The sequence below is a fragment of the Tachypleus tridentatus genome, chromosome 6 (assembly GCF_004210375.1).
Source record: "Tachypleus tridentatus isolate NWPU-2018 chromosome 6, ASM421037v1, whole genome shotgun sequence".
Classification (NCBI taxonomy): domain Eukaryota; kingdom Metazoa; phylum Arthropoda; class Merostomata; order Xiphosura; family Limulidae; genus Tachypleus; species Tachypleus tridentatus.
In genome coordinates, this window is record NC_134830.1 from 30493576 (window position 1) to 30518101 (window position 24526).

The following is a 24526-nucleotide window of genomic DNA, read 5'->3' on the forward strand; positions in this document are numbered from 1 at the left end:
ATATTTATTGATAAGAAGTGAACTTTTAAACAGTGAGAGACTAATCTAGCCTAGCTTGCTTAAGCGAGATGCAAGAGTATCAACATGGAATTAATTTTATCGTTGTGCACCATCGATAAAATATTCAGCTCTAGTTCGGATATACAACTTAGTATTGTTTGTAAGTTTGTAAATTCTTGTATATAAACCATCATTTGTAATAATTATTAGTAATAACCGTCATATAACAGTATTGTTTTTATGTTTGTGTATTAAAATATATTTGTGCTAAAGAAAGGAAATTGCGTGTATTAATCTTGTTGGTAAGTAACAGAAATATAATACGTATTAACATTTAATTAACAACTGAGCTCAAATTAAAATTAAAATTCCGGTTATTTGAGATAGTGATACGTAACAAAACCACTCGGAAGCAATTATAATCCATATTTTAAATATCTTTAATCGCATGACTCAAATTTCAAAGTCAAAGGTAACTACTTTAAAGTTACTATGATGTTACTACGATGCTAACAATAAAATATGCCAGTGTAACTGTTGAAACAGAAAGACTGGACTTAAACATATTGAAAGTTTGTTACTCTTATTGCAAAGCAACATGGGACTATCTACTGTATCTATTCACCGCAGGAAAGAGAGCCCAGATTTTTAGCGTTGTAAGTTCCTAAAAGTACCTCTCTCCCACAGAGAGACTCTACTGTAAGTAACAGTATTTTTAACTCGAAACAAGTAAACAAAATTACTAAATTAAGTTAGTAAATTAAAAAGTAAACTAAGTTACTATGTTAACCAAAAAGTATCAGTAATATTACTTTAAATATATCGTTTAATTAACGAGAGTAATTAGGAGAAAGACTGAATTACGCCAAACACTTGTTTACATAATAGGTGTGCGTACTGGGATATGGAGAATGTCTCACCCAAATATTCTTACATAATCTTCCATTTATTTATTTTTTATTACATCTTGAAAGTTTGTTTGTTCCCAAGTGAAAATATAAATAGATAGGTAATTATAGCTTGTATTTTTAAGGATGATTGTTTGTTCTTTTTAATTTCGCGCAAAGCTACACGAGGGCTATCTGCTCTAGCCGTTCCTAATTTAGCAGTGTAAGTCTAGAGGGAAGGTAGGTAGCTAGTCATAACCAGCCACCGCCAACTCTTGGGCTACTCTTTTACCAACGAATTGTAGGATTGACCGTAACATTGTAATGCCCCTACGACTGAAAGGGCCAGTCTGTTTGGTGCGACGGGAATTCGAATCCACGACCCTAAGATTACGAATCAGGCGCCTCAACCACCTGGCCATGCCGGGCCTTTTCAAGATGAGAAATTATACATAGTTGCAAATAATTCGGCATTTTAATGCATAAAACTGGAGTCTCATTAGGTGGAAATGGTTCTATTTTAATTAAAAAATTGTCAAACCCATTTTACAATCGAATATAAGAGACGTAACCTTTTCTAAAAAAAATAATTATAAAATACAGAAAGACATATTTATACAAAAACATTCGTTTGAACACAAAACAAAAACTACGAAGATTCAATTCATGTAAAAAAGAACTTAAAGCAATTGCCCACAATTGAAAGAATGTTCAAACACTTCTTGAGTAGGCCCGGCATGCCCAAGCGTGTTAAGGCGTGCGACTCGTAATCTGAGGGTCGCGGGTTCGCATCCCGGTCGCGCAAAACATGCTCGCCCTTTCAGCCGTGGTGGCGTTATAATATGACGGTCAATCCCACTATTCGTTGGTAAAAGAGTAGCCCAAGAGTTGGCGGTGGGTGGTGATGACTAGTTGCCTTCCCTCTAGTCTTACACTGCTAAATTAGGGACAGCTAGCACAGATAGCCCTCGAGTAGCTTTGTACGAAATTCAAAAACAAACTTCTTGAGTATTTATAAACAGTAGAAAAATTTTGATGGTTGACTTCATTTGACTATCGCATTTAAGTCTTACAATTACAATTGTTCACAAAGGATGCATCTTATAATTTATCAAAGTAACGCCAAATTTTCGAAAAAATACCAAAGTTTACTGAAATCTGTATTTATGAATGGGAATGTGGTTTGTTTTAAAGCTAAGGTCGGTAATCATGGAGGTGAGAAATTATCCAGTAAGTTTTATCCTGGATCCGTGCGTTTTTGTGTCAAAAAATTTTTACTTGTGTGTAAAAACTCATTATTCTAATACAATAATAAATTGACATGCAACAATTTATAAGCGTGTAGCATGATCTCCAAAATAAAGCCACTTCATTGTGCTTATAAACCTTTGTTTATTAATTTAGTATTGGCAATGAATTGTTTCAGTTAAATGTGGAAAGTAATTTCGTAAATAATATAATATTTATTTAATTTTTGTTTGTAAACAGCTTGAAATGTTTAGTTATATCCAGCTTTCGTGACAGAATATGTTTTAGTAGATAAAGAATAACTGTAGCTCAACAATTTTATTGGAAAGACTGGAAAATATAACATTTACAAAGTTTACCAGGACTATTTTTCAGCGTGATAATACATCTTTTTCGTCAGAGGTGAATCATCAAAACTCGTTAAATCAACGAAAAATGTATATTCATAATCTTGCATCCTAAAGTGTTTTTTCGAGATTAGATGGAAATTTCAATCAAAACTAAAGGCTTTGTATGGAAGAAAGACAAGCTGTCGAAATGATATTAACTCTAACCTAAACCCTAAAAAATGGGAAGATAGAAAGAGGTAAGGTGCTGAAAATATTTTTGTACAGATCTTGTGAAATATTAAAAAAAGATTTAACTGTTTGAAATTTGAATAAGGAAAGCTGTTAAAGGATTTGCTATTTGCATGAAGACTCTCAAAATATTTCACTTTATCTCGTTTTGTATAAGTGAGCACTCAAGACTCCTATCTGTGAGGTAACTAAAAATCAACATAGAATAACCACAATTGAAGAAAAAAAACTGGTACGATAATACAGTTTTATGCAAACAGTTTAGCTTAAATTATGTAATAATTTAAAACAAACAGCCTCAGAACATGTAGAACAGTTAAAAAAAAAGAGTTATGCGTGGCCTAGTGACTTGTGTGCCTTGTCTGTGAATACGAAATTTCGCGATTCACGTCTCGTTGCCATGAAAACGTGCTATGTACTTCGGGCCTATGGATACACTAAAGGGTGAAAGTCAATCCCCACTAATCAAGAAGACCAGTATTTGGCGATAGATATTTTGGACCAACTGTCTTCACCTTATCTACATTAAACTGCAAATTGTTGTTATAACCAGATTTTCACTGGTTCCACTGGGCCCAGTGCCATGCCTTTAGGGATTACAAAAAATCTAATCGTGATTTTAATTCACATTCTTAAATGAGTGTCTTCATTTCACACTTTCACTAGAAAGGCCTTTAATTATGTCTTATAATTTAATCGAGTTTGACAATAAATATTTAAAACAGAATATAACATTTATAATTTCGCAGTTTAATAATTTTAAGAAAAATAATTTTGGCAACAATTTTAATTACACCCCTTCCACTAATGCGTTGGCTTAGTGTGATAATTTTTTTAGCCTCGGTATAGCGACTATTAGAATAAATTTGGTATTTTTTCTCTTTTTTTTCAGCACAAACTTTTAGCTCACAACTCCATAATACCTTAACCAATTTAAGATCTAATAACGGTTTTGAATCAAACCCTTTCGATTAGCCTATTCGACCACGCTCAAAATCTCATAGATTTATTTGCTCTAAACCTGCCTAAAAGAATTTCAGTTTGAGGGTAAGCAAGTAAAGATGCTGTTGATTATTGAAATCGAATCGGGTGTACTCGCACCTCAAGCTTGATATTGCTGACACACAAAAATATAGCTCATAAAAAGGGGGAATCTCATAGATTAATTTACATTAATCAGGTTCTCACGATTATTGAGGATTCCCCCATCTTTTTCTATATATATTATTTTTTGCTGCTTTTATTTAATCATTTCCATTATATTAATTCTACATACTTAAATTTTGATATAAATTATATCATTGATAAAGTTTTAATTAAAAAAATATATATATATATATATATATATATATGCATGGTAGGGTTAGGGGCCCAGTCTTTGATAATCGTGCATTGTTCTTGCCAAACAACAACAGAAAGTATCAGCATGTATTCCCGAAACATGTCGGTGATAATAACCAGCCAATTAAACATTGGAGACCCTTTACCCGTTGTTAATGAGCCTCAATTTTTCAATCAACAGATAACCGTTGTGTAGGAAAATATGAAACAAACTGAAAAGAGTAAAAATTACAAGCTTTCCAGTTTGTTTCATATTTTCGCGCACAATACACAATGATTTATCTGTGGAGGCTTAGCTATATGTGCCAATTTCGCAACGAGGGATTGCAAGTATAAAGAGCTGTCAAAAGCAGCTCGATCTGGAGGGTTATGGGGGCATGTCCCCCTGAAAATTAATATTAAAATAATATAATTTATCGTTGCTATATAATTGTACCAAAATTCCCTGTTCCGACACCTCTGCATGTAGTAAAACTATAGAATTAAAAAAAATTTCGAATATATTAGTATTTTCAAAACAACAAAAATTCTCATAGCTATTCGTTGAATCTTTTAACACCCTCACGATCAACAGGTTAAGATTACTGTTTTAAATCATTGTATAATTAGAAACCAGAATATTAAGTATAAAGTTTGTTTGTTTCGAAATTCGCATAAAAATACACGTGGGTTTATTTGTTTCGAATTTTCGTTCAAAGGTACGTGAGAACTATTTGCACTAGCCGTCCCTAATTTATTAGGTTATCCAGAAATAAATGTCATCTTTGAGCTGCGAAGTTTGGAAAAATTTGAACCAGTGTTGTAAAACATGCTTTGATTAAAGTAAGCTCCATTTACTTCAACACACTTTTGTCAACGTATAACGATGTTGTTTATGCCTCTGCTGTAGAAATCAGAGTTTCTGTGGTCAGTGAAAGCTTCTTCTGTAGCTTCCTGGGTTTTGAAAGTGTTTATTGTTCAAAATGTTGTCAAAGTGATTTAAATAATGAAAATATGTAGGAGAAAGATCTGGGGAATAAGGTGGATGAGATAGAATCTCGATTCCAAATTCATTCAATTTTTGGAGCGTCACCTTGACAGGTCTCATAACGCCGATTTTGTTTATCTTCAGTCAGCTTATGCGGAACCCACTTATCCAAGTTTTTCGTTGAATCCATTTGTGGTTCGATACAAAGAAATTATATATACTATTAGTAGCTTACATATACTTCTCTGCTACCTTTGTGTTGGTTAAAATTTTTTACGTTCGCCAAATGTAGCTTCAATTTATATATTAACTATTTCGTGTTTTCTTCATTTCTTTATACAGAAAAGTTATAAAGTTATTAGTCAGATTATAAATGTCACTAATTATTTATAAATCTAAAATATTGTTTGTTTGTTTTGAATTTTCGCGCAAAGCTACTTGAGGGTTATCTGCGCTAGCTGTCCCTAATTTTGCAGTGTAAAACAGCTAGTCATTACCAGCCACCGCCAACTCTTGGACTACTCTTTTACTAATGATTAGTGAAACTGATCGTCACATTATAACGCCCCCACGGCTGAAAGAGTGAGCATGTTTGGTGTGACATGGATTCGAACCCGCGACCCACGGATTTCGAGTGGAGTGCCTTTACCATCTGGCCATGCCAGACAAAATCAAAAAGTTCGCTTAGGTATATACTTGTTTCATTAATGTGCAATAATGTATATATATTCTGCCCCTTCTATTCACTAAATCCCTTCGTTGTTTGAAACATTGTCATGCAAATTTCCAAATCGGAATATACGTGTATTTTATTATAATGAACTACATATTTGTAAACTATTGTGCAGATTAAGAAAAAATTACATTCAAATATAATGAAAACACTGTTTAAGAAATTCAAATTCTAGAGCCACGCACGACACTTCAATTAAGCACGTGCCAAGTAAGTTTAGTCCATATGTTTGAATAGGTTATACCGGAAAAGCATTACATTGTTAAAAGACCGGTAATAAAGAAATACCGACAGAAATAGTTTTGCCCTATACAAGTTTTAAATTTTATAAAAGGAATCGTTCATACACATTGTTTCTCTTAAGGAATGTAGGTTTCACAAATTTTATTTTACCTGATTCATAGTAGTACGTGTTTCAATATAACTTACCCCTTCGTAATTTAAAATGTTGAATACATGTTGGGAAACATCTTCGAATATTTTACCTTATTTTGTTGTATAGCCGATTCGAACATAATATTTCTACTTCAGTTTATTAACAATATTTTGACAGACCAACGAAATGCATAAGTTATCAAAACGTGCTGAGGACGTATTAACCAGTACAATTAACTTAAAAGGCTTAGCACCAAGACATAATAAAGTGATTTATAAATCCCTGAAATTCAAACACGATAAATTGGTGATTTAAAAATTGCTTTCGACTGAAATGAAATGAATAAATTATTGGAATATTTAGCTAACTGTAAAGCTATTAAATTGTTGTATATTAAGGCGACCGTTTATGAACATTGTATGAGTTGTTTGATTTAAGCACTTACTAGTGATAGCCCTAGCGAAAGAAATAAATTTTGCATAAAAACTATAATATGCCAATCTGCAAAAGTGATACTTCCATTTCTTTCTTTCTTTTTTTGTTTCGCAAAGCTCGACAGGCAGCGTTTACTGTTAACTTGGTACACACAAGTCAGGTAGAGGTTGAAAGTTATTACGTCATAACATTCCCAGTTCAACGGTACCTATAACTTCTGTCTAGTTAAATTCTCATTTAAGTATTTGAACTATTAATAATTATGTTGAACAGTAGTTGTTCAAAGTCGATTTCAACTAGTTTCTACAAAAGGCATTACGTAATGTTACGATTCCGGGCCTATTATTATCTTTTTTACGTTCTGAACAACGTAAGGTAAACCAAAGCAAGAGTTACAAATCGTACATTAATTTCTAAAAAGTCTTTCATATCGATAAATTACACATATATATATATATATATACATATGTATATTTCATGTAAACTAATTAACTAACGAAAATTCAGCATGCAAATTTTTTAGGTGCGGTATCATGCAACAACGTTAAAAATAAACATTCTACTGTTTAGTTTTTGAGATAAACTGTCACAACAGTTACGTTTTGAACATCAGACCTTCGATACTTCAAACGATTTTTGGGTAAATAATAAACTAAAACTTCTGTCATTGCGGTTTTGCAAGTTAATTTATGGTATATTTAAATAAGAACGCAGTAAGTCAACAGCATGCATAAAACTATTTGTTACAATATTAAAATATTGCTAGTTTTTCATTAACTAATCAATCCTGGTTTTAAGTTTTGAAAATAAATAAACTTGCTTTTACAGTTTATGTTCATTTCGTAAGTAACCATACACAATAAACAAAATAAACTCGATGTGTTAATCATAAGTTTCTCGAACATTTAGTTAAGCCAAATTATCGAGGATTTTCAATTACCAGTGGTGCAAATTAGCATGTTTAACCATACCTTTTTTGTTTCAGGGAAGGTTACATGCAAAGTAAAGATGTTCAGTGAAGAGTTTTATATCAATATTCAATGTCAAAGCACCAATGAGAATCGAGTTAATTCGTATGGATGGGGTATGACACAATTGCTTGGAGATGAGTGCCTGTACAATCAACGGCCTAACGTTTATCGAGATATTGGTGGGTTAGATTATTTGCGTCGAAGACGGTGGAGATCAAGGATGGACGAATTTCTAGATTCTCAAGGACTATTTCGAAAACATATTGCAAGGGATGGATCCTGCTTGTTTAGAGCAGTATCTGAACAGGTAAAAATGACTGAAATACAAAATGTGATTAGAAAGAGAAAGAACGTTATTAAAGTCTGTTTAGCCTATTCTGTAGGACTAAAATAACTAAAAACAAAAATAGTGAAATAGACAAACTAGGGTGTCTAGACGCTGACGTATAAAGTATTAAGAGTTTAAAAATAAGATTAAATAACTTTGAAATATTAAATATTTTTGCAAATAATATAAAAATATATATTTGTTTACGAGAAGTTTTTGTGACTTTTTATTTAACTATAGGATCTTTGTTATTAATACGATGTACGTTGATTTCTGCTGTATTTTTAAAGTAGTGCCATAAAGACGATCTATACTGTTAACAATAGTACTACTACTATTAATAATATACATAAAGAGATTTTCATTGTTGTGTATAAATTTATAAGTTTCGTATGATGAACTTACATTGGTCATATGCAACAAAATAGTGATCGCACGCAGCACATTTATGTTTTTATTTACAAGTATTTTGATAACTTATCGGAGAGGACAGTATTTTTATCGAAGCAAATTATTCATACTTTAAAATATATACACATTCTGACTAGTGTAATATTGTTGACATGTCGAACTGTATTATATAGATTTTGGTTTTTCAATTTTTTAAAAAATAAACAATTCTATTGTTAACAGATACAGAAAATTAATGCCACAAAACAAAAACACTATGGACCAATAAATATTTTTCAGGCTCACAAAATAATTATAAATATGAGAGATAAAAATGTATTGGTATAGTAACTCAGAATCGATTTTATCTTATTAATAAATTGCATTGTTCCCTTAACAAATAGTGTTCGAAGGTGTCACAAAATCAGTAGTGCAATCTCAGACAAGATAATAAAAAAGAGAGTAGAACGGTGAAATTCAAGGTAGATCTTAACCCTTTTTTATTCCTGTTGATATTTCGCCCTGTCGGTTTTGTTGTGCAATACTATGAAATAAAAGTTTACTTTTTGAATTTTTGAAAATTATATTTTGAGTAGGGCTGTGTTTAGAAAGTAAATTGTTTAAATTCACACTCGCAACAAACGAAAATAGTTATATTACTATGGTATTAACAATATTTAGTGTAAAGACGGAGAATGAACAGTCAACACTTACCTGATGTTGTGCTAAAGAATGATCAAACTGAGTATTGATTGGGCTTTTAAATGTTTCCTTTGTCGATAAGTTCTTCAATAGGCTTAAATTATAACAATTTTATAATAACGACATTTTTGTAATGCTGAAAGAAAATAAAGGAAAACGCCTAAAAACAACAACCAAAAGTTTTTGGTTTCGGTTTTATTTCTCAGATTTTGATTGTTATCTATATTATAGATTCCAGATAACTGTGGCTGTTTGATTGAAAGTGGATATATTATGTGTAATAAGTATTATTTAAAATAGTAAACTATGTAGAAAGAAATGTATAAATATTCAAAGCAAAGCAATATTTCACACAGAATAGTAGGATCTTCGGCATAAACGTTACTTTCAGTAATTGAAATTATAAATTTACCAGTGTATTCTGTTCTTAGGCGTTTTCCCTTTTTATTTCCCTTTCTTCTTGACCTTGTTTTAAAAAGTTCATTATGTGAACTAACACTTTGATTATCTACTCGATCTAGTGGTCGTCATTTTAAAAGAGCTGAAGTTTTATATCAAAGTATATATAAAGTTTTAGTACATTCCTGCAAAACCAATTCTATTCCTGACACCAGTGTTGCAACGTTTTTTTGTTGCGCGGGTAATTTTAAATTATTAGGTGAAAATAAAGTCCAGTTCAGCCTACGTAATTATAATAAACTAGTTTATTTCTTCCTTGACGTCTTTTGCAAACTGCCTTCACTTGTGCACTGTTGTAATCTACAAATTGTAAGCCTAAGTAAACTTTAAAACTGACACTCAAAAGGATATGACACGACTGTCATAAAAGATAGTTGTTTTTACAATCTCGCGGTTAAATGGCCGTGCACCTGTAAACACACAATAATAATACTAATCCCAATACTTCATTAAAACTAAATACTTCGCAGGATTAAACTAACACTACTATCACACATTAATCATTCGCTAATTCTCCGCTTGCTACACCAACTTAAAAAACTTTTTGCTCCATAAAAAATGTCAAAGCTTTAGAACTTTCTTGGCCTACATTATTAAACCTTTAAATAGCAAAACAACCGTTGCGACCCAAAGACTCTTCTGGATAACAAAAAAGTTACAATATTAAAACACATTAAAACAATATATATAAGAGTAACACTTAACTAAAACGTAAAATGTTTCTTTTTATTAAGTGAGGGAGCGAAGAGGGTCTCAAAATGCAACAACAGAAAAACGTTGCAACACTGGTGTCAGGAGTAGAATTGTTTTGTAGGAATGTATTAAAACTTTAAATATACTTGAAATAAAACTTCAGCTGTTTTAAAATGACGACCACTAGAGTAGATAATCAAAGTGTTAGTTCACATAATGAACTTTTTAAAACAAGGTCAAGAAGAAAGGGAAATAAAATTAAAAAAAACTTAGAAGGAAAGATAAAAAACAGTTAAAAGAAAACCAAGAGGAAAGAGACAGAAAAATAAAAGAAAGAGAGAAATTTAAGAAACAAATCTAAGAATAAATTTACAGAAAATTAAAAGAAGATTGTGAAGAAATGGGAAAATAAAGTATCCAAAGGTAAGAGGCAGGAATAGAAGAGAGGAGATAAAAAAGACATTATCAAAAATAATTAAAATATGATTGGAACTATTAGAAAACCAATTTAGAAAAGAAGTTTGGAAGCAGCATAAATCATCTGGTAAACGAATTAATAAATGCAAACAGTAACCCATCCACACTTCTTTCTGTATTGGTTCAGGAGTTGCAACCAAAAATAAAGTCTACTACTAAATATATAACTTAATTGGCTTATTTCAGCAAGACTGTAATGATAAAATTAATTGAACCAAAAGTAAAATAAAAGGAAGATATTAACCAGGTAAAAAGACTTTCCTTGAGAGAATAAATCATCTGGAAAACGAATTAATGCAAAGAGTAACCTAGCCATACCTCTTTCTGCATTGGTTCAAGATTGTAAGTGAAAATACCATCTACTATTAAATGTGTAAATAAAACTTGTTTGGTTTACTCCTATTACCATTACTGATGCGTCATTTTGAGGGCTGTAATGGATTACTCCAACAATTACACAATCCAGAGAAACTAATGTAATATGATGGTAAGGTACCACAGGAAATATAAGAAGCTGGGTTTGAAATCATTTCCAAAATAAGTAGTTAGAATAGTGAACAATAGTGAACAGTCCATTTTTTGTGCCTGTTTTAAAGGATCAACTTTGTTAATGTTAAATAAATTATAGCTTAGAGCTTTAACAACTGTCAGTAACTAGTAGCCATCTTATCCAACATGTTTGGAGTGTCACAAAAGACAGAAGTATCCAGAGTAAAATTGTGGAATAGGGTGTGGTGGAAAGACGGAGTCCTTAGTCAGACGTACAGGAAAGTTTGAAGGTGCATTCCTGTTGTGTCAACAAGATACTACTAGTGAAATGATATATTTGTTGGCACAAGACCACTTTATATATGCTATAACAGGTTAAGGTATTAGAATTAGACGGTAGCAAAGTAGTGGTGTATCTTTAAAGGAGGCATTGCAATAGGTGAAATAATTTGATTTCATTAAGATCGAGATAAACTACTGGAAAATAAGGGAATATCAGTTTCTATGGTATTGACACATCAACTCCCCTAACAGTGATTTAGAAAAAGAAATGGAATTAATCAGACACATAGTTACATAATGGAAGGAACAAATCGCAATAAATGGGTGTTTGAAGTGTAACTTGAAAATATGTACCTCAAGGAAGTGTTAATTAAAGTCAGTATGGAAAAATAGCTCTTCCCAGAGATTATTAAAATAGAAAAGTTTTATAAGGGTGGAAAACATGGCCATTAAAGCTGAAACTGTAAGGAACCAAACAGTTTTTACTAATCGAAGGAAACTATCCTGAGATATTGGTAACTGGCAGAATTTCCGTGGATGTGAAGAATAAAGATGCTCAGTATGATTTTACCCAGGGACGATGTAGGTCGGAAAGATCACTCTGATATTAGTGCTAATAAAGATGTATTTCATCATAGTTACATTGTATGACAGAACATTTCTCATCGAAAGAATGGACAAATTCTAAAATTATGTAAGTGTTTGAAAGGTCCGTACGTTATATTGAAAAAATAATCGATGTTTAATAAAGAAACCAGAAGGTTAGACTATTCAAGCCATACGTCATCCACCACGGTAATCTTTGAAAGTACGATGGTGAGAGAAAGGCCAACTAAGTAACTCCAGAGAATAACTTGTTAACGGAAATTCAACCTGCTGAGGAGCCTGGATAGATATTACTTCCAGACTGTTATCAAGGATGGAACTGCCAATAGATTCATACAAACACCAACTTATGACAAACTTACCCCAATGAAAGGACAGCCAGTGACAAAGACAAATGAACTACGTCATCCGTATACAGTTGGTTTCAGGGGAGAAACGCCAAAAAAAAAAAAAAAGTGAAGGAGTTTAAAAAGTGTCTTATTTTTGTATTGTGTTTGTTCAAGGGTCTTCACAATCCATGAAAGGGAGGTTTTGTAAGCTATAACCTTAATATTGTAATTTGTTAAAGGGGCTTCGTATTGAAATGATGACGTTACGATTGAAAGATTTAATAATATAGGCCTAGAAAGTTTAAAGATTTGACGTCAAGTTTTCTAGTAAATTTGAAGTTGGATTACAAATATGAGAGATGGAGAAAATATATAAGTAAATCGATAACTGATTCTGCGAGAAGTGAATAGTGAATTAACGTTCATTATAATTTAAGTTTGTGTAGCGAGTGAGTATTACTTAGTGAACTATTACTGAACCGACGGATGAAGGTAATTTGTAGAAATGCGAATTCTTTGTGTGCTTGTTAAGCACAAAGCTACACAATGTAAGAAATTCTAAGGAAGAAGTGACACTTATAATTTTGTTATTGTTAAAGAAACTAGACTTTCCCTTGTTTTAACACAATTTAAAATAACTCGCACAACAAAATAACGTTATAACAATAGTGGTAGTTGCCTACCAGGCTTAATTATGGATTTGTTTTAGGGCAAGACATTAAGTTCTATTTATTTGTTTGATAACAATCATATTTTGAATTTCCATGATCCTGCTGTAATTTAACTTATGAAAAATCACAATGTAGTAAAATTCCAAGTTAATACTATGAGCTTCATCCTAAAGAGCACACCGTATGCACATAATTGTATAATAAAAAGTGTAGCGTCTTTTGGCCTTGTTATCTGTAGTATTTATAGCTTGTATTCTACTGGAAACATTTACTTGGTTTATCTTATTTGTTTTGTATGGTTTGTATGTTTTTTATTGTAAACAAACCTTTCAGTAATAAAAACATACAAATTGGAAAGACGTGGGTGACAATTCATCTGCGTGCCACACTGATCTCCAACTGCTATATCGTTTATGTTTTTGTGGTTAGCCATTTCTTCATATTACGTTTAAATGTAATTAAATTTAAATGTGTATGTTTATTAATCAACTTTTTACAGTTAACACCAATATTACTTCTTGTAATGTGTTAAATATACTTTTGTAATATAGAATGTCTCAAAGTGAATTTAAAATAAGTTGTTTACTCCAATATTATTGATTCGGAACTTTCTAATCTTGCCTAAAATCATTTTAATTTGAGGGTAGGCTGGTAGAGGTCCTGATGAGTAATAAAATTCAATCGGGTTTAAGTGAGTCCCACGCTTTGTATTGCTGGCTCACAAAAATACAGCCATTAAAAAACAACAAAAAACTCGTAGATCAACTTGCTCTAATCCTGTCTAATAAAAGTACTTCAGGTGCTGTGGCTTTTCAGTATTTCCTTTCGTTGAGTTAAATATAATTTGGTATTTTAGCAATAAACAAGTTTTTAAAAGTTAGTAATTGCCTTTTGATATAGAATATTGTAAATAAAGGTGGTATAAATATTTGTAAAAATGTAGCTGAAAAATAGAATCCTTTAAAACGTGTATAATTAATATTATTTTTTTAAATCTAAACTACATTCTCAGTGATGTTTCAATGAATTATTTAAAATTAAATTTTACCTCAAGCAGCTTTCGATAACAGTTTAAAAGATGGCGAAACGTTAGAAATCAGTAACTCTAAAATTGGTGATAAAAACAGGTTAATTGTAGATTTTTTAAAAATCCATTCGTTCCTCCTAATTTGTACATTGCGGATTCAGTTGTTTATATCCTACAATCACTACGAAAGACGTCTTTCGTCAGTACCAGAACACAGTGTAGTGTTTCCTTATGGGCTAGAGGGGGCTCAACCCCAAGGCCTATAGTCTAAATGGGTTTCATTGATAATTTAATAATATGTAAAATTACGTGGGATGTAGAGGCCGCACAACCTTAACTCCGCCATTGCAAGAACACGTTAGTTGAACTGGAAGATAATATAAAAATTATTCGAAATGCTGTTTATATATGCAGTACAATACTTTAAAATTTACCGGTTAACACCGGAAGGTGGCGCAACATTCGAAACCCAATTAGAAGTAATTGGAAAAACCTATGCAGTTGATGTAATTTTAGCCTATTATTATTATTTTTTTAAATTTCATTATTAAATTTCGGTGTTTAAATCATAACTTTTAATATTTTGTCTCTGATTGCTCAGCGCAACTGACAACATTAGGTGTTGACGAAAGGAAGTTTAGGCAGTGACTTGTATGAGACGAAAAATCCGGAATGTCGTTTTTACATACCTGTGATTTTGAATTTTTAATGTACACTTCAAATAAAAGTTGCAGTTAACGTAGATCACAAATTATAGGCATGATGTTAGATCATTGAGCAACAATAATAATAATTCCACTAGGCCTAACGTGTGTATACATACCATGTAAGAGTGCAATTTATTATTGTTTTTTTTATATTCCCTTTTCTCTCCGGCCCGGCATGGCCAAGCGTTTTAAGGCGTTTGCCTCGTTATCCGGGGGTCACGAGTTCGAATCCCGGTCGCAACAAACATGCTCACCCCCCCAGCCGTGGGGGCGTTATAATATGACGGTCAATCCCACTATTCGTTGGTAAAAGAGTAGCCCAAGAGTTGGCGGTGGGTGGTGATGACTAGTTGCCTTCCCTCTAGTCTTACACTGCTAAATTAGGGACAGCTAACACAGATAGCCCTTGTGTAGCTTTGCGCGAAATTCAAAAACAAACAAACAAACTCTTCTCCTTAGTGGCACAAAGATGTCTTCGAATTTACAACACTATAAACCGGGTTTCGATACCCGTGAAAGGCATAACACAGATAGACAATTGTGCAATTTTGTGCTTAATTAGAAACAAACATTATTTTTAATTAATTATTTATGGATATCAAATCGTGTCATTCATTCAATAGTGAAATCTCTTACTTGATGTTACTATAGCAGAAATGGTTTCAATTTCCACAAAATCTCTGGAATAAGGGCATTCCATGAATAGACGAGATTTTGCAGTGCATTGAGATTCTACCGATTTTTATGTGTTACACTCTTTATGGAATAATTGCAGTTTGTAACATAAAATTACAATTGTTTGTCCGAAATAACTTAAATCTTAAAACAATATACATTTGCACCTCACATTACGGTGTCGAATAACGTGAGGCACAAACTACTTATGAGCATACTTCATAAAAATGATAATATTCATTTTACTCAATCTAATTTTAAAATTTTCAATTTTTACATTTTATTTATTTTTATAATAAAATGCAGATGAAAAACAAGAAATAAGGTACTTTTTTCATTTGAAGAAGGAAACAATGTTGCGTTGTCATCACAGTTTTTCAGGCTTTCTAACTGTACGGAAAAAACCATTAAAAGTTCAACTAAATTCGTTGAAGATAAAACTGGAAGGAAAATAGACAACTCTCTGTACAGACAACAAAACAAAAATATAACGTATTATTTTATACAGAAAAACTTTGGCTTTCTGTTGGTTGTAAATAATGTAGTCTTAAATGTCAGAACTATAGGCAAATTCCAAAAGAGAGGTTGTGGGCGTGGCAAGAGGGGATGATTTTCGGTTTTATTGCTGTGTAAGTAAAGGTTGAAGACTATAAAAAAATGCTTTGCCTGAGCGATAAGAATGTTATAATGAGTAATTTACATTAAATTTTGTACTTCTCTAATTTCTACAACCTCTTTGAGAAGAGGAAAGGCATAGATTAATGTTGCAGTTCTCATTCTATATTGAGAATTTAAAAAAAATATTTCCTTATGAAACTAAAGCTGACAGAAATAATACTAATCTTTGATTTTTTTTATCTATGTCCTGATGCAGAGTTTATTCATATATAGGAAAGCTAAGGAATAATCTGTGTTTAAAATCTGAATTTTCTTGTGTGTGAAAAGTAAAAATATTGTATAAATTTGAAAAAAATAAATGTACGTAATCCTTATTAAAGTAAAATAAAAATTGAAAATTTAACTTGTATACTTGTCCCAACAAATGGACAATCACTTCTACATAATCATTCAGTAGATTGTCAGCATTCCATCTTTCGAAGGGCCAGCATGGCCAGGTGGATAAGGCACTCCACTTGTAATCCGAGGGTTGCAAGTTCGAATCACTGTCACGCCAAACATGCTCACCCTTTCAACTTTGAGGGTGTTACAACATGATGGTCAATCCCACTATTCATTGGTAAAAGAGTAGCCCAAGAGTTGGTGGTGGGTGGTGATGACTAGTTGCCTTCCCTCTAGTATTACACTGTAAAATTAGGGATGGCTAGTGCAGATATCCCTTGTGTAGTGTAGCTTTGTGCAAAATTCAAAACAAACCAAACCATCTTTTGAGATGAATCTGTGGCAAAATAATTTCAGTGAAAAACAAGGTAGAACTAAAAACAGGTAATTACTTTGATTTTAGAAGAAAACTTGCATTATTATTCTTCATGAAAGCACCACCACATCACTTTTGTCCTCTCACAACTTCCAGTAACTATAAATCACACACTTCATTCACTCAATCAGAAAATAACATTGCAGTCATTGACCTTTTTGTCACTTTAGCAAAATATACTGCAACATCACCTTAAACATAAGTGGTGCTATCTGCTATAAAGAAGTAATGAAGCAACTAGAACAAAGCAAAAATTCAGTGTTTTTTTTTGAGCCATGTATTGATACTAACACTGCAGAGAACTAGATATAATAAAAAATTTAAATTTCTGAATTATTAAAACTAGGTAGAAAATATATCTCTGTGCTGTAAAAGTTAAAAGGATTTTCTTTGGTAATGCATGTGAATGTAATTTCAGATTCCACATATCCAAACCAGCAAATGAGTTCTGCTACAACATGCAGTATGGGTCCCTTGAGCATTTGTTTGTCACATAAAAGAATATAGACTTTAAATGCTTTACATAATCTCATCTGATTCATCTGATGATGCTAAGTAGCATGCCTAATGTGTGTATTTTGTTTACAGGATGCTTCTTTTGCTGTAGTTTTGTTTTCAGTTGAATCTTCATATCTCTATGGACATACCTGTACTATAAATTCATAAAAGAAATTCAGATTTTACAAAGTTGTTGTACTATTCCTTTTATCTTTTTTTTAGAAAACAACAAGTGTTAAATCTCTGTCAATAAAAATTAAATCAAGGTTAATACAATTTAACAAACACGTAACTGACTTTGAATTATTTAAAAAAAATTGGAATGTGTAAGTGAAATCATTCTCTTTCAAAATTTCTTGGGTATTTAGCCTGGTTAGGGTTATAGTTGATGAGTAAAATGTGATGCTATTTTCTTTGCAGATTTTTTACACACAAGTTCATCACCTTGCTGTGAGATTAGCATGTGTTCGATTCTTGGAAAGGAACAGATCAGTTTTTGTTGAGGTTTGTACTTTTAACATTATCTTCTACATAAAAAGTACTTTGTATGAAACTTGTTTTTTAAGTTGTAAAAAAATGTTTTGTTAGAATCCTCTTTTTGCTGTATATTCAGTTTGGCCAGATTTTATAACCCATTTGGCAGCTGAATAGTTATAAATTAGTATGCCATTTACTGTAAATCCTGCTTATAAATATTATTTTATAACCCATTTGGCAGCTGAATAGTTATAAATTAGTATGCCATTTACTGTAAATCCTGCTTATAAATATTAGGAAGTAGGAAGCTGCAAATAACAGGCTAAAATACGGGCCAGTTATTTTATAATGTTAGTAATTAATGCACATTAGTAAGATAATAAATTTTGCTTGTTTTACAAAATTCCAAAAATTATTAAACAAACATGGTTATCAGTAAATAATACGTTTTATGTTTATGTGCATATTATTAAAAACATAAAGGCAAATAGTTTTAGTACAGTTTTTTATGGGAACCAAACGTCATTTAAATTATTAATATAAGACAGTTTTCTTATCAATGAACATTTAATAGACAGTTGCCAGTGAGATTTTTAGTTGGTCTAGGTTTTGTGCTTGTACGGTAACTATGGTTACTCTTTGTGATAACACTAAGAAGTTTCACTACACTACCTCGTTAGGAGTTTTTAACATGCAGTATAAGTGTACTGCATTAATTTAACTTGAGATCATCATTTACATTTTTGGACAACATTGTTAACATTTTATTTTGTTACAAACTTAATCCTAACTAGTTTGGGATCATGGTATTTTTGTAAACCAAGAATGTTTATTTCCAAATGGCTGGCTAACCCAATAAGCAACAATATGAGATGAGCATGTTTGGTGATGGGTATTTGAACTCAAAACCCTCAGATTGTCAGTTTAGTGCCCTAATTATAGACCATGGCAGGTCTATTATTGTTAACTACCAAGTATAAAATTGTACACTCTTATTAGAAAAATAGTTTACAAACCTAATAGTATTTTGTTTTTCTGCTGTTTTCTTTAGTAGACTATAGAAATCTTTCAGTAATTATGAAATAATGTGTGTTGGATGATAAAGAACTACCACATTCATTTAATTTGTAAATACTTTGTTTCTGTCACCATTTAGTTTGTTGAAAGTGAGTTTGATGAATATTTGGAAAACATGAGAAATCCAAATGTAAGTAATGATAAGTTCTTCCTGTCTGCCTTGTTTAAGTAAACCTATTTAAAAGTTTTTGGTAAGAAGGTAATACTTCTGAAGTATGTTTACATAATATTTTTATACTTTCCTGTTCAAAAGGTTTAAGAAAAATTTGTTATACCATAGCAAAAAACAACATCCTACAAATATAACCTGCTGTTTGTATCCTCCTTGAATAAACTAATACTGAAAACTTGTGTCAGTAAGCAAACTAGAGCAATGAAAACAATTGGACACAATCTCATCTGTCTTAAGAGTGAAAAAAACAAAATCAATTTTTTTTGCACAGTAAAAGGTAGTCTTTATTCTTAGTTACAGCTTAGTAGTTTCAAGAAAGCATTTCTTGTCAGAACTGATGATATAAAATTAGTTGTAACTGGTAATAAAGATTTTACCTTTTACTGTGCCAAAAAATGTTGGATTTTGTTTTTTTACTATTGACATAGTAGCACAGTGTGCCTAAAAAGAAATTGCAACTTCATCTAGCTGCTTCTAAAATAGGGAGAATAAAGAATATTTAATCTAAGTTACAGGTCCTTTATCACCATAATCTATAAATGTATTTACTTGTAAATATTTTGTAGTTCATTGTTGGTATCAATAGTGTGAGCCTTCAGCATGTGATGAGATGCATGCAAAGAAGGCTTTCATTCAATTTGATATCATATTTTATGTTTAACTTTATAAATATTAACAGTTAGACCAGATAATTTTAACAATGTTTGGGAGAAACATTGGACCTATTATTCTATCTTGGCTGTTCTATCCTCAAAACTAAACTAAAACTATTAATATATAAATATAAGAAAACGTTTTATCATTCATGTACTTGTTAAACTTTCCTTTGAACTTGCATAAGTTTAATGTTTCCACAACATCCAAAGGGGAATCAATTCCAAAGACCAACCACCCTATTAGAACAATAAACTGTCTTAGCTGAAGATGACTCTTACCCTGTAAAAAATATATGTGTGTTCCCTAGTCCTACTATTTTTACTGCTAAGTTTGAAAAACAGATGATGCATCAACACTGTTAATTTACTTTAAAAGCTTAACTCTCTCAGTTAATCCCCTCAACTTTTCTTTTTTTGAAGAATACAATTTGAGAGATTTCAACCTCTCCTCATATGACAATCCCTCAATTCCAGGCACCATTCTAGTGACCCTTCTCTGAACCTTTTCTAACAATTCAATGTCTTTTTTAAGGTAAAGAGCCAAAAACTGAACATATTATTCCAAATGTGGCCTAACCAGTCACCAATGCAATGAAATTATAACCTTGTTAGTCTTTTTAATCAGTATTTCCATAGATAAAACCTAAAATCCAGTTTGATCTACCACTAGCAATAGCACACCGCTTGGATGATTTTAGAGACTTGTCAATAATTATATCAAGGTCCCTTTCTTATATAACTCTGTTAAAGTTATTCCCATCCAAATTATATTTATAATTCAAGTTAAGATAACTCGCATGCATTAATTTGTACTTATTATATTTATTTGACCAATGAAATATTTTTATGTTTTGTAATTGTATTATGTTGAAGAATGGTTTATAATTATTGTTTTGATTGTTACTACATGCAAAAAGTACTGAGCTATGCAGTTTAATATACTTAAAGCAGTTATTTTGGGGGTTTCGATTTTCATAATTGGCTTCGTTAAGAATATTCAACTATTTCACTGCTACATTTACAGACAAATAACTTTTCAAGTGGTAGGTGTATATTTAGGTTCTCAGACAACAAAAAGATGCATTTTGTTATTTCTTTATACTTAAACTAAAACTTGAAATGGGGAAACTTTGGTAAATTTGGAATAAATAACCTTTATACATAACTGTAAATGATTCCAAATTCATTTGATCGTGTTTTAGAGGAGGAATGATATATTTGGATCTATGGCAGTGGATGAGTTAAAATTAAATAGCAAGTCATTTTCTGAGGTGGATAACTGAAATTCAGATGTCAATTTACTTGCATTAAGTATCATACTCACGTGTGACAATATAACTTGAAATGGTATATTAGTTTTTCATAAATATATTTACTAAATAGCTTTAATTACTTTCTAGTAATGCAAAGAGTAAATATTGGACTTTTTTCTCTCCTTTCTTTCTTAGGAGTGGGCAGGTCATATTGAAATGGGTGCTATGGCTATTATGTACAGGTTTGTATTATGTTTCTAATAATAAAAATAAAGTTTGATAAAATGAATCTTCCAATAACTTTAATTTTGTTGTCTTTTTAGGTATCTCATTAAATATTTCTGCAGAAGAGTGTGTGTGTGTGTGTTAAATTGTAAATCCTTGAGTTTTACATTGGTGTTAACTAGATTACACTGTTTCAGTTGTTAATACCCAAACAGCCCTTGAATTAACAGATGTTTGCAAGTCAATGTTACTTTTCGTGTATGAATTTTTTTATTATATGAAAACTGCACTTTCATGCTACTTTTAAAATTGAATTTTTTTAGTTTATGTATTTACCAGTTTATTTTTGAAATTTAAGATATGTGTAATTGCACATTCAGTTTAGAACTTACCAAAATATCTTTAGGTAAAATATACCAAAGCTATCAAGCATAAGAGTTTTATAATGTATTATTATATTACTTTGGGTTTATTGTCCATTATGTATTTCAAAGAATAGTCCAGATATAAATGGTTTGGCATATTTTTTTTTAAATTTACCATTTAGTAGAGAAACTTTGTAATAGACAAAATAGGATTTCTCTCCCCTCTACGTCCAAATGACTCAATGGTAAGTCTGAAGGCCTATGCTAGTAAAAATTGGGTTCTGATACTTCTAGTAGGTACAGCACAGGCAGAGCATTGTATAGCTTTATGTGTAACAACAAACACAGAAAAATAAGTATGAATAGCTAATTCATAGCTATTTAAATATAGTTAATTAAAAGCTATTAAAACAAATACCTAATTAAAATGTAATTTTGTTCGAAATTTTCTGTTCAGCTGACTTATAAAAAAAAAAAAATGTTTACTGAAACAGGCGAGACTTCATTGTGTTTCAAGATGTTGGATGTTCTCCATTTAAGGTGACAAACTACGATTTTGAGAAGAAGGTAACGTAAAAATATATTATATAACTTATGAAGTCAGTAGTGCAGTATAATTGATATATATTAAACTACGATTTTGAGAAGAAGGTAATGTAAAAATATATTATATAACTTATGAAGTCAGTAGTGCAGTATAATTGATATCTATTAAACTACGATTTTGAGAAGAAGGTAATGTAAAAATATATTATATAACTTATGAAGTCAGTAGTGCAGTATAATTGATATCTATTAAACTTGTGGATTTCTCCAGACAACATTAAAATACAAAGTACTGGCTAAGGTGAAGAAAACTACTAGGTAGTAAAGAATAACATAAAGTGTATCAAGTTGTAGTTAGTGCAAAATGAAATGTATATAAAGTTGTTGCTAAGGTGAAGCAGAACACATCATGTTGGTGTGAAGAAAAGTAGAAAGTAATAGTTTGGGAAAAGAAGTGTAGGAAGGGGTAATGGAATGAATAATATAAAACTTCATTTAAGTGGTAAAGCATAAACATTTTTCCTGTTTTTTCTTAAGAATAGGGAATATATTATGATATTGAGTGTTATAAAACTAAAGAAACCATGTCTTGCATTGCTACTGATGTCTTGGATAGGAGGAATTTCAAATGTTAAGAAAAAACAATGTTTGAAGATAATTTGACAATTAACACAGATGTTGTGAGTGATAAACCTGAAACTTCTGAATACTCTTATTAGATGTTATACTTTTATTTTCATATTGTAGGTCATGCTTTGTTACACTCAAGGAAATCATTATGACAGTGTCTACCCCAAGTCTTTCCTAGTATCTATAGCTATAAACCAGTGTGAGTATTAAACTGATATACAAAAACATTCTCTTAATCCCATGCAGTACTATGATGTAGTCTACTAGAAAACATCCTAACAGTGCTCAGGTTGTAATGAATATGTAAAATTTTAGCAGTAAGGACATGATGAAATAAATAGAACAATCTTTGTTTTGTCACAAATACAGTTATTAATTCTTACAAAATATCGGCTTGTTGAATACAATTAAGGATAATGTGATAAGCTGTAGATGTTAGTTAAACTTTGCTAAACAGAATTAAGTTTGTTTAATAGGATATGCAAAGATAGGCATCGACAGGTAGGGAAGCATAAAAACTATCATATGGATTAATTCTGTTAACACTAAAAACACCGAAAAAATATTAAGAAGAGTCGCACATGCATGTCATTAAAGATGTGTTTCAAAGTCCTTATTTTAGCGTGTTTACTGTATAATATAACAGTGGAAGTTTCTCAGGCAGTGATAATTTCAGCAAAATGTTATTCTATTGGTTAGTGGTATTTTTATTGTTTGATACACAACTGTTTTATTGAAATTGTGTGAAAGTGAAACTTGTTGTGGTAGTAACAGGTTTGAAAATACAGTATAATAAAATGTGTCTTTGTTTTGTGATATTTGATGATTTATCAATGTTCAAGCTGTATGATATCTTGTGTGGTGAGCTAATTGATTGTAGATATCTAGCAGACTGTGCAAGAAGTCTTGTAACTTGACTTGATAACATGTAAGAAATCTTACAGCTTTTTTCATTTTTCTTACACTGAAGTCTAATATACAAAGAAATCAATGTACATTTTACCTAATATAATGATTTCTGAATCTAAGTGAAAATAAGTCAGATATATATTTCTAAAAATTAAAGCTATATTTATACATAACTAAAATGTTAAGCTTACAGCTCTGTCATAATTAGTGGGTCTGTATTTCTCCTATTGTTGATTTAACATCAAATACTAGAACATTGTTTTCATCAGTACGTAGATGTGGATAATTCTTTTCTTTTTTAAATGTATTGAATTTTTTTGTGTTTCTTGCTTATTATTATTATTGTTTGTCTTGATAATTTGACTTGGAATAATTAAAAAGAAAAAATATTTTAACTTGTATTTTTCATGATATATTTATTGTTGTAATGTTTTCTTTGTAGCTTTTCCATGGTTATTGGGAAAGCAAAATAATGTCCAATTTGTATGATTGTGTGATATTTTTCATACTCTGTGGAAGAGAAGATTGCTTGTATGACTTGTTCGTTGGTCATGCATAAATCATACGTGAAGAAATATACATTCAAAAATATGATGTTGTTTTCTTTCTGAATCTACTATACAAGTGTGTGACATTGCATTTTATTATTAACAAACTGTGTTGCTTGCCTATTTTAATGTGTGGATTAAAATGACTTTGTTACAAAAATACAGAAAGATTCACAGTTGTAATTGTAGTTATAAAGTGTTGTAGTATTAGTGTTACACCACTTTTCAGTATGTTCAAGAATGATTTTATGAACCTATTGGTTTTCTATGACACAGTAACATTTTACCAGAAACATATAATTTAAAAGGACAACAAGGGACTTTTTATTGCATCTGTGGTATTTTGTATGCTGACTTAAAACAC

At 31.1% G+C, this 24526-nt stretch overlaps 1 protein-coding gene across 3 annotated transcripts in view; it reads left to right on the forward strand.

Annotated features, from left to right (window-relative positions):
- The first annotated feature begins 2600 nt into the window (after positions 1 to 2600).
- Positions 2601 to 24526, forward strand: part of LOC143252176 (uncharacterized) — a 58363-nt gene continuing 36437 nt past the window's right edge. Inside the window, exons 1-7 of one of the 3 annotated variants that reach the window (XM_076503915.1) lie at positions 2601 to 2721; positions 7551 to 7843; positions 17725 to 17808; positions 18938 to 18988; positions 21135 to 21181; positions 22024 to 22096; positions 22823 to 22904. In XM_076503915.1, coding sequence (XP_076360030.1) covers positions 7574 to 7843; positions 17725 to 17808; positions 18938 to 18988; positions 21135 to 21181; positions 22024 to 22096; positions 22823 to 22904 — 607 coding nt within the window. In that variant the 5' untranslated portion in view covers positions 2601 to 2721; positions 7551 to 7573. Of the gene's footprint in view, positions 2722 to 5877; positions 5965 to 7136; positions 7206 to 7550; positions 7844 to 17724; positions 17809 to 18937; positions 18989 to 21134; positions 21182 to 22023; positions 22097 to 22822; positions 22905 to 24526 lie in introns of those variants that run through there. The other 2 variants (XM_076503917.1, XM_076503916.1) reach the window with 2 other exon arrangements.